Genomic DNA, 15,754 nt, shown 5'->3' on the forward strand with positions numbered 1-15,754 from the left:
GCGCGCCACGGGGAAGAAGTACCAAAGAAATTGTTAGTGCTGCGAACAGAAGAGAGGAAGAAGAGATGAACAATGTTGGATATGTTATTTTTTAAAAAACAAATTGTTTCCAATCTCTGTGATCACAATCGTACACGGCTATGTTCTTGCATCATTTTTAGCATAAACGCTGATCACAAATAATAAGGGAACGATTATATATAACAAAGGGAATAATCAAAAGTATAATCTATTATTGCTTGTCCGTTCGCTTTTAAAAGAAATAGGGAACATGAAATCCCTTGTCTGATGCCTCTTTTTGTTGGATATGTTATGGCCCATTAAATTAGGTCCTATTCAATATTCATCGACTATAACATGGGCTATTTTCAGACTTTTGAATATCAGATCATAATGTAAGTAATTGACCCTTTGAAGAATAGCATCAATGTTTTTTCTTGTAACCTTTATTTGGTGACAAGTTTCAAATCAAGTAACTTCAGCTCTTGCACGGATGCACCACACACCTAAGACTTATTTTAGGCATTTTAGTTTTTCAAAAAAATATATGGTTTTCAGTTACAATTTTGATTGAGACACTTAGCCGAAATGATGTCAAGTTGGGCCTGAGCATAGACCACTGGTTAAACAGAAATGGAAGCCCACAGACAGTAGCAGTTCGACAAACTTTGAGAGGGGATGACACAATTAAGCCCGAGAGAGGTGAACACAGATCTTGGGCCCAATGTTTTTTTTCGAGCAATATCGGGGGGCAAGATCCCCTTGGGCCCAAAATTTAAGTTCAGATGGGCCTAAATCAGCTAGTCAGTGTAAAAGTTTGCTAAGCAGCTTGGATTATTGCATACCTGTACAAGATTCTCAGCTCCATGCAGCAGTATCTATTTTCCTGTAAAAATAAACTACAGGGCATGATAACCAGAGCCAGCCACAAAGAAAATAAAGTACATCAATAGTTATTTTCGATGATTGAGTTAGCATGGTAAGCAACTTTCTAGTTCGCCGTACATCCTTTGGAAAGTTTATTAAGTATACCCCCAAAAGCGTTTTGGTTCTAAACAAAAATGTCATTCGTTTGGTCACACTTTATCTCCCTTTTACACTTCCGATGGCATCAACCTCGCAACACTCCCAGCAAAACCCAAAAGCACCAAAAGAAGACAATTTGCACATCTACGCCTCGGTGAGAGCACATAGAAACAAATTAAAGCATGCTTATTATCCAGTAAACCAGCCTTGTAGGTAAGTCCACTAAGCACACAATGGCACAAAGGCAATTATCCCACTACTACACACTAGCACACCGTGTCATCCCAGCTAGATACATCCATGTGAATGTTAACGTGAGATGTTGCCTTACCAACACGAACAGAAACTTTACAAATCCTTCCAAAAAGATCTGTTTTGCAAAGCTCCAAATCATTGCAATGTTCCTACAAGCTAAGCATCGACCTTTGCAACTAACAGTGCGTGCGTGTGTTTTCACACACAAAGTAGCCAAAGCCACGGTCCTCAGCTGGATTCTATGTATAAGAAACCTAGTCCGATCTCATCACCATCATCTCATCATCAGCAGAGGACGCAGCTAGCCAGACCAAACAACAAGCGATAGATCTGATTGGCCAGTAATCCGTGCTGAGATGGCCAAGTTCGTCGCCGCCGCCGCCGCGGCGGCGCTGTGCCTGGCGGCGCTGGCGGCCGTGGCCGTCGGCCAAGGCGGGTTCGAGCGGCAGAGGCTGAGGGACCTGCGGTGCCATCGGGAGGTCGAGGAGAGCCCGCTGGAGGCGTGCCGGCAGGTCCTCGACCGACAGCTCACCGGCGGCATGCGCTACGGGGTCGGCCCGTTCCGGTGGGGCGTCGGGCTGCGGATGCGGTGCTGCCAGCAGCTCCAGGACGTGAGCCGCGAGTGCCGCTGCTCCGCCGTCCGGCGCATGGTGCGGGGCTACGAGGAGACCATGCCGCCGCTGGAGGAAGGGTACGGCGGCGACGAGTCGGCCGGCGAAGGTTACTACGGCGGGGAGGGGTACCTGCCGTTCCCTTTCGGCACCGGGAGAAGGATCGGCCGCGTGAGGTTGACGAAGGCCAGGCAGTACGCCGCGGGGCTGCCGATGATGTGCCGCCTGGAGCCCCAGGAGTGCAGCGTCTTCTCCGGCGACCAGTACTCCTAGGGTGGAGTGAGGTGGCGCGGCGGCGTGCGAGGGCACGCACGCACGCGCGGTGATCCTGAATAAAGTGGCTCCTGACGTGGATCCTCGCACTGTCGTGTGCTACAAATAAGATAATGATTATTATAAGTGATGAATAAGTGAATGAGGCCAGCTAGTGCTGGTACGATTCTACCAGTGTATGAGCAGCTCAGAAAGAATTCCAAAGGGGGATTATACTGTTTCTAGCTAAATTGATATAGCCCGATCGGAGAAGATCAAAAGAAATTCTGCGAAATTCGGACGATTCAAACTGGACCACTGAGAAAAGTGAAAGGTATCACATAAATCCAATGTCTAAGTAAAACTGTCCCGTTCTACATTATTAATTCGATAGCCGCAAGCCTTGCAAAGGCAATATGCAGCTCCTAATAACACCGTGTTCAGCAATTATGAGTTCCTATTAACATCATGTTAAATAATTATGTACTCACGTATTGGAGAGAGTTTTTATGTAAATAAAAATAAATATGAAAATAGATGGACAGAAGAATCATACAAATTTTTCGAAGATGCCAGGATCCGTTTCGCAATAAACATGCATCATTCCCAATTGCATGGCTAAGCTCGAGCAGCAATAATTATGCCCTGACCACAAGATTAACCAGCTGACGTGGATTGCCGCTCTTGCTCAGGTTGATCAGGCATCACTTATCAAGAATTCAAGGTGGATTGTATTGTTTTCTGCCCAAAGGATATGGATAAAATGATTAAGTGTATAGTATGGGTTAAAAATGTTAGGCAACGCATTGTTTGAGCGTTCTCCAAACCACATCCTTGTACACAATCAGAATGAGACAGAGACACCACACGTAATTGTGCCGCACACCGTACTAATCCGTGTGCCTAGAAGGTTTCAGTGCCCATGGATATACAAGACCATCATGCGGGTGCGTCATGCTTCATTATACACCCTGAGCTCATCGCCAGCCATTGGGTGAAAACTGAAAACAAGCTCCTATTTCTCATGCGAAAGATCAGGGTGTGGCAAGACAATTACTAAAACGAACAGCAGTTCAGAGGAGAAACGAGCGGACCAAAAATGGCTTCTTGGCCAGAGAACTTCCATCCAAGGAAAAATAGCGGCTGCCTCATTCCCAATTTACCATCCACAGAGAAAGGAGCGCGTGGCAAGAAACTAAGTGGACGAAAAAAAACTAAAGAGAGAAAGGGAATAATATTACCTCGCATCCTCTTGCTGTTCTTCGTTTGCACGCAGGGATCGGCACGAGGGTGCTCGCCCACTCTCGCGTCGATCCGGCAATTCCATGGGTATACTGAGCTCGGCCACCAGATGTTGCTGCTGCAAGAACCTCCTGAGCTGCAACCTCCTCAGATGTGCATGCTGCTGCTCGTGGATCCGCGGTGTCTGTGGCAGGGCGAACAGGAAGGCGACGACACAAGAGGCGTCGGACACGAAGAGGAAAAAGAAGAGGAAGTGGTTTTTCGGCTTCTGTGGTGGGGCGGTGCGAGAAAGGGAGGATCCGGTGGTGTCATCAGAGTCGAATAAGAAGAGGAAGAATCCGGCGACGATCCCTGAGCCGGAGAAGGGCAAGTGGACAAACAAGATATGGAAGAAGAAAGAAGAGAACGGGTTGGCAGCCCTAGTCAAAGAAATTTCGCTCTCAAGTAACACCGCACCCTTCATTTTTCTTCCCCTTGATGTTTCATCTGCATGCACATGTAAAAGAATATATTATAGTAAGAAGTTGGCCATAGTCTTTATCCACCAATTCTTGAAACAGCAAAGTTGCAGAAGAAAAATGAATAATACATGGTAATAACATTGAAGCATTGGATTGGAAAAATTTGAGGACTTACAGATATCATCGCAGAAAGGTTACTGCACTTCAGAATGGGCCTCTTGAATCCCACCGTGCATATATCAATCAGTGCTAAAAACATTGAAAAATATTGTTCAGAAATATATAATAAACAGCAATTAGCATGTTCATGGAAGTCTGTTTGCCCATTGCCTTATTCTTGGACTTCATTCACCCTGGAATTCACAATTGCCAAGCTACAAAATTATGATGAAACCTAATAACAGTAAATTTTTGCGTGCAGACAGTGCCAAGCACAGGGCTCAAGCAGGGGAGATATTACGGATCGGCAACCATAACATCCCTAGTAGGGTGTTTACATTCAGTGAATTGGTTGATGCCACCAACAATTTCAGCCTAGAAAACATGCTGGGTGAAGGCGGTTTTGGAAGGGTGTACAGAGGATACACTCGAGACACTATGGAAGTAAATAAATATTTCTTCTCCACATCCACCCTTTTACGTTCCACTAAACTAAGACATGAAGAAACAATTGTGAATATAGTGGTAACTTGTTTATGTTAATTATGCCAATGTCTAGGCCATAGCAGTTAAGCAGCTTGACAAGGATGGGTTGCAAGGAAACCGCGAGTTCCTTGTCGAGGTGCTGATGCTTAGCCTACTGCATCACCCAAACCTAGTCACCTTGCTCGGGTACAGCACTGATTGTGACCAGAGGATCCTAGTGTACGAGTTCATGCCACTCGGTTCATTGCAAGACCATCTCCTGGGTAATACAAACTCACTATCGAAGATTGTTTTAAGAAAATGTATATTTGTGAACTGTACCTGTACCTGTTTGTTCGTTGAATTGTACAGATCTCACTCCAAATTCCCAGCCACTATCTTGGAATACAAGGATGAAGATTGCAGTTGATGCAGCTAGAGGCATTGAGTACTTGCATGAGGTAGCCAACCCGCCAGTGATCTACCGTGATCTCAAGGCATCAAACATTCTCTTAGATGGAAACTTCAATGCCAAGTTATCAGACTTTGGCCTGGCGAAACTTGGTCCAAGCGGCGACAAAAGCCATGTCAGCACTAGGGTGATGGGCACGTATGGCTATTGTGCTCCCGAGTATGCTATGACTGGCAAGCTAACTAAGACGTCAGACATCTATAGCTTTGGTGTAGTTCTCTTGGAGCTCATCACTGGGAGGCGAGCAATCGACACCACAAAGCCGACTCGTGAGCAGATTCTTGTTCATTGGGTGAGCTTTACGCCTAGCTTCGCTTCTCATTTGAGCAAATATGCAGCATTGAGATTCTTTTGTTAGGAATCATATCTGAGTGTACCCAATTAAATAGTTCAGAAATCCGTACTGTTAGAATTGCAATGCTGCTCTTCTAAATGTTGTTTATCTGCAGGCAGCACCATTCTTCAGGGATAAGAATTGCAATGCTGCTCTTCTAAATGTTGTTTATCTGCAGGCAGCACCATTCTTCAGGGATAAGAGGAAGTTTGTGAAGATGGCTGATCCATTGCTGGAGAAGAAATTCCCCCTCAAAGGTCTATACCAGGCACTTGCAATCTCATCAATGTGCTTACAAGAAGAAGCAAGCAGTCGGCCACTGATCAGTGATGTGGTGACCGCCCTTGCATTTCTTGCTGATCCAAACTATGATCCTCCAGATGACATCAAAGATCCTCTACCCATAACAGTTCCAAACATAGACATAGAAACTAGACAAAAAGAAACTGAAGGAGGTGAAGAACAATTACAACAAAAAGAAGAAAGTAGCTGAAACGGCTTCTTAAATTAAGAGATGACAAATCAAGCCAGAGAGGTGTGTACTGGATCCAGATGGCTCACATAGGCAGGATGTAACAACAGATCATGTTCTTGAATGAAACTGATGTATGTGGTTTGGTAGGTGTAATCAATTTTTCAACAGTGTGTTCTTCATTATTTCATATATAGGCAGGATGTAACAGCAGATCATTTTCTTGAATGAAGCTAACGTATGTGCTTTGGCTAGCGTAATCAATTGTTCAACATCAGAAGAGATATCCTGTGCTAGTATTGAGCCTATTATTGATGGTAATTCATAGTTATAGGCATTTAATGGCTAAATCCTTTTTCAGTTTTATGGAGATTATCATTTTTCATATCAAAAGGTTGCATTTGATGAAATGATGTAAGAATCTGAATACAAACCACAACATTCACATAATACTAAATCGTGCGTTTTTATTAATGATAAAATTTTACTTTCCACTGAAAAAGTACTGTAATGCCACACTTCCATACCTAAAAATGGATCTGCAGTTATAGCCACCTGTAGATTTTAGCCTTCCCACATAAATAATAAAGCTGAAGGAATCCTGGGTGCTATTTGTATCTACAGGATCAAAATCAAAATTCTGGAGAATCCACGATATGAGTTGGAATGTACACTATTCTTTCATTAACATAGGATAAGTATGGCACACAAAGATCAACTGTTGCTAAAAATTAGAGACTATAAGTATATCAATAGGCTAAGCTAAAAATTAGAGACCCCACAAAATCCCATAAGTGTGGGTGATTCTTTATTGAGAGCAAAAGACACGTATTCTTCGTAGATTGCTTGCTTATTACAACCTAAATAATATATCACGGTTACCTGAAATTTTACTGCAATACCCTGAGATAAAATAAATAGATTATAGATAATTAGCTCATGCTAACTACCCACATTATTGTGATAAGTTTCTATTGGTCTCTTGTTTAGGCATGCATGCAAGAATGATATCATGTGCCCCTACTACTTATCTAGTGACTATTTTGACCACCGTAATTTCTATTTGTATACGTGCATGTGTGTGAACAGAAAAGGTTTGAGCTGACCTGATGTATACGTAATGCCTAGCTGCTGCCCACGCTAGCATATCCCACCAGTTGCCTCTTTAGCGCAGCAGTGTATATCAGCTCCTGGTGATGAATACCAGCCCACGATAAAAAAAAATAAATTAGCAAAATAATCAGGATATTGACAGCCATATTGGCCGGCGGCCTGGCCCCTTCTACACTCGTGTATATTATTCCGCACTATTCTACCGCACTCTACAATAGTTGAGAGCCTTGCAATGCTGCCTGCCCGCTCGCCTCCTATAAATAGCGCTGATGTGCTCCTGTCGATCCACGCACACACCACATGCAGTAACAGTGCACGTAATAGTTAGTGCCGCCGCTGCCATAGGAAGTCTCTGCTAGCAGTAAGAACAGTGCTAGAAAAATAGTAGTAGTTCGCAGCTGAGTAGCGTCCGCTTTAAAGGCAAGCGAGCCTCACGCCACTGCTTATTCATATTCTTCTCTTGTTTTTTTTCATGTGCGTTTTAAATACCAGTTAACGTGTTGCTCTTACTTTTCCTGTGTGTTTTAAATTCCAGTTGAACTGTTGCCTTTACTTTTCTATGAGTTTTATATTATCAGTAGAGGTGTTGCCCTCACTTTTTGTGTGAGGTTTATATTTTAAGTTGAGGTGTTGCCTGAGTTTTATATTTCCAGTCGAGGTGTTGCCTTACTTTTCGTGTGAGCTTTACATTACTAGTTGAGGTGTTGTATTTGCTTTTCGTGTGAGTTTTATATTCCCAGTTGAGGTGCTGCCTTACTTTTCATGTGAGTTTTACATTTCTGGTCGAGGTGTTGCTCTTATTTTCGTATGATTTTACATTTTCAGTTAAAATGTTGCCCTTACTTTTCGCGTGCGTTTCTAAATTTGCACTGTTAATTTACCTTCCAGTACCATCTTTAATTTTGGCATGCATTTTATATTATACTGGTATTGCGACGGCAATAATATTGTATCGGTCACTGTTCAGAAATGGGACTGTCGAAATTCAGGAATACCTCTTGTTCTGAGTAGGGTGCTAGGTGATAGATCTGTAGAAGCCACCAAGTGCCAGTAGGTCAAGAAATGTATTCCTTGAAGGGCCTATGAATTCCGCTCTTCTAGAATATGCTATTATAGTAGAGACTGTCGATGTTAGAATACCACTCTATAGAGTTTTAAAGTGTGAAATTTTACCCCTGTGACTCTCGGGTTGGGAAGCTTGTAGTCATGTGTAGCACCAGTTAATCCTTTATATTGATATTTCTACTTCTTGAATTTCATATCAACCATTATATTTGCTCGTTTGTTGAGTATAGCTTCATACTCACCCTTGCTTTTGAATTACCCTTTGCAGCATCAGAATAATGGACCTATCAAACGGGGAACGGGAACGACTAGGCTGTAGAACTATATTAGTTTGAAAATAAATATGTACTACTTTAGTTTGCTTTTGTTCACACCTTTATAAAATATATATGAAATATCAATAAAGTGAAAGGAAATATTATAACCACTTCTTGTGTCTATTGATTTTTAGCCTTACAGAGTTATAAATTAATTTTTATAACCGTGTGGCCGCGGCTGTTACGCCTAGGCTCTAGTTTGGGCGTGACATGACAATTGATGTAACATCCCGGATTTTTCGGAATGTTAAATTAGTGCAAAATCGTGAATTTCAAAAAAAATTGTGTTGTGCCTTAGTTAGAACCTAAATATAAGATTAAGTTCCCGCTACCTCAAGTTCTTAGTAAATTTAACTTGAAACTAAGGACCATTAGATGTTTGTGTGATTATTTGAAGTCCTTTCGGATTTAATTGCAATCTTCCTTGATTTGAAATTGTTGTTGGATTTTACTTGATTGAAATTTTCAAATTGCTGCTTTAATTGTGTGGGATTTGAATTTGATTAGGCCAATCAAATTCAAATCCAAAACCTATCCTCTAAAAGCCCTCATGGGCCACCAGCCCAAGCCAGCCAACACCACTACCCCAGCACAGCCCACGCGCCACCACGGCCCAGCCTAACTCTCCTCTTCCTTCCTTCCTTCGCGCAACGCAGCCGCGACCCTAGCCCAGCTCCGCCGGCCCAGCCCACCGACAGCCGCACCCCCGCGCGACCCCTCACCTTCCCTTCCACTCGGGGCAGCTGACAGGCGGGACCCACTCGTCAGCTTTCCCTTCTTCCTCCGCCCGCTCCCTCTCCCGGGTTTGCTTTCCGCCCCGCGTCGCCGCTTGCCCTGCTCCGCGACAACGAGCCGTAACCGCCACCCTCTTCTCCGCCCGCGCCTTTTTCCCCTTTTCTCCCCCGCCGCGGCCCCGCTCGCTCGTGTCATCCGCCAGCCCCGCGCGCCGCCCCGCTCCGCGACAACCCGGCGTTACCGCCCGCGCGCACGCTTCCCTATTTCCCCCGCTCCCCGGCCGCCCGCGCCGCGAGCCCTAACCCTAGTCCCGCGCCGCAGCCGCCGGATGCACGCCGCGTGGCCGTGGCACGGACGCTGGGCATCGCCGCCCTCGACGTCCGGGCCCGCGCCACAAGCCCTAGGGCCGGCCCATAAGAACCCCACGGCCGCCGCCCGAAACCCTAGCCACCCGGGCCCCCTTTTCCCTTACCGCCGTCGCTGCACTAGAGAGAGGGAGAGAGGGAGGAGGAGGAGCAGCGCAAGAAAGGGGAGGAGGAGCAGGAGCAGGAGCCGCGCGAGGAGGTGGAGGACGACGAGCTGCGTGAAGAGGAGAAGGCCGTCGCCGCCGGAGCTCCGCCATGCCTGCGCTCGAACGACGACCCCGACGCAGCCGCCCGTCCTGCACAGCCCCGGTCCGCCTGTGCCGACCCGTCACTGCGCCAAGGACCTTGCCAGCAAGCCCGCGGTGAGGTTCACCGCCGCCGCTCCTTCTCTTCCCCCACTGCTGCCGGCAATGCCGATGATCCTTCCGTAGCAAACCCTAGGGATCCCCTTCCCCTCCTGGCCTCTGTGCCGCTTCTTGTGCAGGGACCCGTCGCGCCGTCGTCATCCCCGCAGCTGCCATCGCCTCTCCGCCGCCACGTCGTGCCGCGGGCCTGGGATGCCGGTGCCCCGCGCACGGTACGGCCACGCCGCGGCCCTGGGATGCCAGGACCTGCGCACGTGCGTGCGCACCCGTGCCGCGAGACCAGCCGTGCCCCAGCCTTGCCATGCCCGCATCACGGCCTCGCCGTGCGCGACGACCCCCGTGACGTGGCCGCGACGTCGCGTTCGCGTCACGGCTAGGCCTTTGAGGCCTTTCCCCGAGCACCCTTCGGGCGCCACACACACACACTTTGGCACGCACACACGCACGCCCACTTGCCGCACCGGATCCGAGCCCCGCCACACTGAATCCCGCCGAGACTGACGCACGGGGCTGACTTGTCAGCGAGAAGGGGAAGGAGCAGAAGCAAACCGGCCAGACAGGAGGAGAAGGCAAAGGGGAGAAGACCGCCAGCCCAATAGTGACCCATGATGGAATCAGGCCCACGAACACAGCCAGCCCACCTACCCGAGCCGGCTTGCTGAGCCGCAAGCCGAGCTGACCCCACGAGCCAAGCCGAGCCTGTTGGGCCGAACGAGCCGGCCCAACTCCTTTGGGCCCAGAACCAGTCCGAGCCCTTTCCCTTTTCTTTTCCCGGCCTGACCCGAGGGGCCCACCTGCCAGCCTCGGGGTGAGGCTGACCAGTGGGACCCGTTGACCCGTGGACCCCCTTGACCGTTGACCGTTGACCGGTCAACACTGACGTCAGCAGGGCCCACTGCTGACGTCAGTAGACCCGAACCCCCTGATGACGTCATGCTGACGTCAACATGCCACGTGGCACACCCTGGTGCTGCCACGTGTCACTGTTGATTGATTTTCTTTTCCGAAATTTTTTTATTAATTTCAGAAATAGGTTTTTCCTTAGAAAATTCATAATAAATCGACCGGACCTCCGAAAATTACAAAACCAGTTTCGTAATTCTTCTGAAATCATAAACCACCCGTTAGAGTAGGTTTCGTGGTGATTTGGATCTTATTTGAAGAGTTTTGTACATTTTTGCACTTTGGTCCCTACTCTTACTCGTATTTACGAATAGGACCCGACCACGAGGAGCTGACCGACGGCCAGGACTACCCGGAAGCCCAGGAGGACTTCGAAGAGACGCCAGGTTCACGCCCATCTACGATTTGAATACCTATTAGGCATTGCTTGCTTAGATTTGCTATCGCTATGTGTGTAATTTTATCGAGATGAACCTGCATGGCCTATTTTATGTACCCATACTCCTTGCAATCCTATTTCACTTGTTTATTATATGAAATGCCTTGTCAATCCTTGAATGTGTATGTGTGGGAATGGATGGATAGTCTTCGCGTGTGTGAAGTGGTACTCTTCAGGAGTTGGTGATTAGGGTTTTAGCCGGGAGTGGGCAACCTAACTCGATCATGGATCGAGGGCTTGGGGTGTGTATCTTGGCACACCCTACGGAGTACCTGTGGCGAGTACATTTTTGGTTACGAGGTTGAGGTGTTGGAGGCACCCGTTAAGGGTGTAGTCGCGGACCACCGTGGTGGATACGCTATTGATGAAGATGCCCGCTTCGGCAGTTAAGGACCGAGTGAGAGTAACTATGACTTGTGGGAATCTGTTAAGCGTGCACACCACTTACCCATTATGAGGGTGGGTCCGGTCCGGGGTTAGCAAGCGCGGTACCAAGCCGGTGGGAGGATCGAGTATCAGTGCAGGGGAAGGAGGTGCTAACCTCACGTTCCCCGAGATGCATGGGAGGCTTCACAATCTCGGGGCGACCTCCTGTGGGAGGATGCGCCCAAGACCCGGGAAAGCCGGATGGTGCCGTGGCTCCTAGTTCCGTTTCAGTAGACCAGTGTTTCGTATATTAGTCTGCTGATCTCCGGCTAGTGTCGATTCGAGTGGGTCCAAGTGTACAACCCCTGCAGGGTGAAAACTATACGTATAGCCGCGTCCTCGGTCATGGACATCCCTACTCCTCTGTTGCTCTTATTAGTTAGTGTTACTCATGATTTCTACCTCCCTCTAGTTTGACTTCCTGCCAGGGGGCAGCTGAGATGCGAGGAGAGGGAGTCCTCGCATCGACTTGGTGGTTTGGAAGGTGTGCGTTGACCGGGAGTCCGGGATACCGGAAGGGCCCGAGTCGGAATTGGAAGGAGAAGTGTATACTTACTTATATATATATTGCATGCATAGGAAATCCCAACTTTACCTCTTGAACATTGATACATCCATAGTGTAGACCATAATAAAGCTTGCGTTCGGATGGTGACGTGAACCTATCCCATTCCTTGAGGATAGCCTGGTACGATGCAGGATCCGATCCGGAGTTCGACCCCAACGATGACGGTTGGTACGACTGAGGCCCGTGCTACGCTCAAGTCACCTGTGGAGGAGGTTCCCGAAGATGAAGGACGGCCGAAGACCTAGCTACCGCTTTGCGCTTTCTTCTTGTTCGTTCTAGCCGAGAGGCTTGTAATAAATTTCGTACTGCAGATCTTTTGGATTTATATAATAATTAAACCCATGTTTGACATTATGCGAAGTATGACTATGATATTATGCCCGAAATGAGTTCTGTATGTGATAGCGCTTGATCCAGAGACTATCACAATGATATAGGGAGTCGGATTTCTCGATTTGGAAATCCGGTTCGTTTCAATTGAAGTAGTATCCGAGCTCTAGATTTATAAATAAATAAATAAAATGAAACTTGACGTGGGCAAAATGGGTAGCACATACCAATATCGTGTGAATTTTCATTTCTTAATTTTTTGCTTTATCTATTATTTACTTTAATACTCCTTGTGGCATGTGGATTAATTATTTCTTCCAGCATTCTATTCTTTTATTCACGTAATTACCTTTTATTTTCTTGTGTACATATTGCTTTATTTATCCCCATCGGCTTGTTCACACGTACACAATGCGTTTATGTATCTTTTTTTTCCTGCATCGTTTCATCCCCAGGCACCACCGTCGTCTGTCGTCACGACTGGACGGCCTCGGGAATGGTCCGCAGCGCGGGCTCCCACCGGCCGTCAACCACCACCTCGCCGCCGGCGCTCACGATCTCCGCCAGCACCTTCTCCACCGTCATCCCTCCTCCGGCGCCCCCGGCCGCCGCCTCCGCCATCAGCCTCTGCAGCCGCCTCTTGCTGATCCTGACCGTCACCTCGACGCCCGCCCTCTTCCTCTCCTCGCAGCTCTCCCGCCGCTCCGCCCACGCCGGCTCGCCGTTGTCGTCGTCGCTCCACGGATCGGCCTCGGCGCAGTGGCGAGACCGAGACGCCTGGCACGCGCAGTTGCCCATCCGATCGATGAGATTTCGCTGCTCCCTCGAAGAACGAAGAGCTCGTTCGTGCGGAATCAAAATCCCGGAGCGTGCACGCGGGCAGGCTGGTTGCATATATAGTTTTGGCGACAAGTCTTCTGGAAGAATGGAATGGCGTGGCCACCGATTGTCAGAGGCGGAGGCTGCGGCTACTTCCTTCCTGTGCGTCTGCGTGCCAGCTGCGGAGTTCGCCCGCGAATCCGCAGCAGCCGGCAGCACACACTGCAAATTCTCTGAATTTCCGGTGCCGGGTCAGACGTGTTAAAACTGACAACGATGTGATGCGGCCGGACATGCAGGCACAAATGGTACGGCAAGGTACGTCTTCAGACTTCAGCGGCAGCATCAAAGCCATCAGTCTAATCGAACGTTTTAAAGAATTGCTTTTCTCAGGTTGCAGTCCGTAGATGAAAACTTGCCCACTTTTCGTTGAACTGGACAGACGCTTTCGCCAAGCACACAACACAACACAAGCATTGCATTCCAACGTGTGATGGGAGCGTTCAATCGGTAAGTGGAACACGAAAAGTCACCGGCGGTTTTGCCCGAATCGTTCTCGTTGAAGAGCACCGCATCACACCGCACGTGCGTCTCAGGAGTTACAGGAGCTAGCATCGTGTCGAAATTAAATTAATCTTCTTCCTTCATTCCTTATATGAAAAAGAGAAATTGGTCTTCTTCCGATACCTCGCCCATCACGGGGAAAGAAGCGGTCGTCTGGGGCAAACATGAAATTCGTAGACAAGGTTGGAACGCCTTCCCAATTGACCAGCTGCTTACAAGACACTCGAGCAAAACTAAATATCCCCTTCATAGCTGCACTATGTTCTAGAATGGCTTGCTTGGATCCCTCTGCAGTTATTGGATTATTGCACAGGGACTGTGTCCCTAGCAGGTGGACCCGCTTTCAAAGAACGGCTGTTCTCTGCAGTTATTGGATTATTGCAGAGGGATTGTGTCCCTGGCAGGTGGACCCGCTTCCAAAGAACGGTTGTCCTTCTGTTAAGAAGTACTTCCTCCGTTTCAAATTGCAGATCGTTTTGATTTTTTTAGATTTACAATATTTACTATGCATCTAGATAGATATTATATCTAGATACATAACAAATATTATAAATTTAAAAAATCCAAAATGATCTAAAATAAAATTTCAAAGTTATTTCTTGGGGACAGTGTAGGTGGCTAGACTCATTAACCTGCAGACGATGTGCACATTTTACCTACCAAAGATTTATTCAGACTCAGGCAGCTGCAGACTTTATTCAGTTCAAGGAGATCCCGTGCATCCCAAATCCAAACCACGGGCTCCTGGTCTGTGAGGATTTCAATGGGTAACAGGGGCTGCTGCTACACTGCTCATCCTGTTTATCTACTACTAGTTTGGCCTTCGACGTACAAAAAAACAAAACTATATTTCTCTTTTATGAGAGGAAGATAAAGATTTATGATCATTGTAGCAACGTTTACATCCTCTTTTCAAAAAAGAAAAGAAAAGAAGAGAAGACAACGTTTACATCCAGCAACAGGGGTGAGGCCAGCCAAACATGCCGGCCATCCCAAGAGTACAAGCTACTTCAGTAAGATTGTGAGCCTCTAGGTTAGAATCCCTACCTTCGTGCACAGAGATCACTTTGAGGGAAAAAACGAAACTGTAAATAAAATGGCCTATTGGGCTAAAGACAGACCTGACAAAATGCTTGAAACTTTCATGGCCAAAAAATTGTGATCAAGCCCACCTAGTAAGATTTTTTATTTTTGCAAAAAGTATATGTTGGTTTCAAAAAATTATAAAAAGGGACTCCTCCCGCAAAACTCAAATGCAGCCAAGGTATATAAATCGCCGTTTCAGTGGAAAGTTTATTAAAAATTGCCATCGAAAAATGACGAGAAGCTAGGTGGGCTCCTACGTTGCTGCCAAGTATCTTCGTTTGATTCGTGATATTTTCAGAAAACAATTAATCCCATATATTGCTGCCATTTCTTGCATCCAAGTGGCGCTTGCTACAGCCATTACGTGGCACATTCAATCCATCAGTATAGCTTACATGTGGGACTATATCTGCCCCCATCTTCTCCAATGCTAAAAGGTGGCGGAAAATGAAAACTTTTGGGCAAAAACTGGGTGCAAGGTGCAACAAAATGCTTAAATCTAGTGCAATGTTACAATATGGCTCCAAAAATGTGGTGTTTCGGGCAATTCACTCTGTAAGGAAATTGGAAATGCTTATATATTTGTTCAAATTGTAATGGAGAACACAATTGCCAATTTGCACGGTTGAACTCAAATATTTAGAAATTCAAAAAATATTGATACTGATTGGGATGAAGAGTATTTATAAAGTTGTATAGCTCATCAATATCCATAACTCTATATTTACAACATTTTAATTTGAAATAATTTAGATGCCTGATATTTTCCAAAGTTTTCGATACAGAGGGTCGAAAGGAAAAAATATATCCAAATTCCATTAGCATTTAGTGGTATGTGATATAGTAAGGAACATTATTAGTTTAGGGGGAGGGGGAGTACTCCATGAACACATTGCTCAAGCTGATACAA

At 46.7% G+C, this 15,754-nt stretch overlaps 2 protein-coding genes across 3 annotated transcripts; both read left to right on the forward strand.

Moving 5' to 3' along the window:
* The first annotated feature begins 1,637 nt into the window (after window positions 1–1,637).
* Window positions 1,638–2,346, forward strand: LOC112886628 (19 kDa globulin-like). Its single transcript, XM_025952580.1, has one exon. The coding sequence runs from the start codon at window positions 1,638–1,640 to the stop codon at window positions 2,163–2,165; it is 528 nt and encodes a 175-aa protein (XP_025808365.1). The 3' UTR covers window positions 2,166–2,346.
* A 984-nt stretch (window positions 2,347–3,330) lies between these two features.
* On the forward strand, window positions 3,331–5,995 carry LOC112886626 (probable serine/threonine-protein kinase PBL7). Of its 2 annotated transcripts, none has more exons than XM_025952576.1 (5): window positions 3,331–3,830; window positions 4,269–4,450; window positions 4,566–4,755; window positions 4,844–5,235; window positions 5,393–5,995. In XM_025952576.1, the coding sequence occupies exons 1-5, from the start codon at window positions 3,470–3,472 to the stop codon at window positions 5,768–5,770; spliced, it is 1,503 nt and encodes a 500-aa protein (XP_025808361.1). In that variant the 5' UTR covers window positions 3,331–3,469; the 3' UTR covers window positions 5,771–5,995. The 2 variants fall into 2 exon arrangements, with proteins under 2 accessions (XP_025808361.1, XP_025808362.1); XM_025952577.1 differs by having other exon boundaries at window positions 3,435–3,830; window positions 5,456–5,989.
* Window positions 5,996–15,754: the final 9,759 nt, after the last annotated feature.

The sequence above is a fragment of the Panicum hallii genome, chromosome 3 (assembly GCF_002211085.1).
Source record: "Panicum hallii strain FIL2 chromosome 3, PHallii_v3.1, whole genome shotgun sequence".
NCBI classification, from domain to species: Eukaryota; Viridiplantae; Streptophyta; class Magnoliopsida; order Poales; family Poaceae; genus Panicum; species Panicum hallii.

What these genes read in the sequence shown, in the direction of transcription:
- LOC112886626 (XM_025952576.1), top strand. Translation starts at nt 3,470, where the DNA reads ATGGGTATACTGAGCTCGGCCACCAGATGTTGCTGCTGCAAGAACCTC. An exon ending in ACACTCGAGACACTATGGAA is followed by an intron (nt 4,451 to 4,565) that starts GTAAATAAATAT and finishes GCCAATGTCTAG; the next exon opens with GCCATAGCAGTTAAGCAGCT. An exon ending in ATTGCAAGACCATCTCCTGG is followed by an intron (nt 4,756 to 4,843) that starts GTAATACAAACT and finishes TGAATTGTACAG; the next exon opens with ATCTCACTCCAAATTCCCAG.
- LOC112886628 (XM_025952580.1), top strand. Translation starts at nt 1,638, where the DNA reads ATGGCCAAGTTCGTCGCCGCCGCCGCCGCGGCGGCGCTGTGCCTGGCG.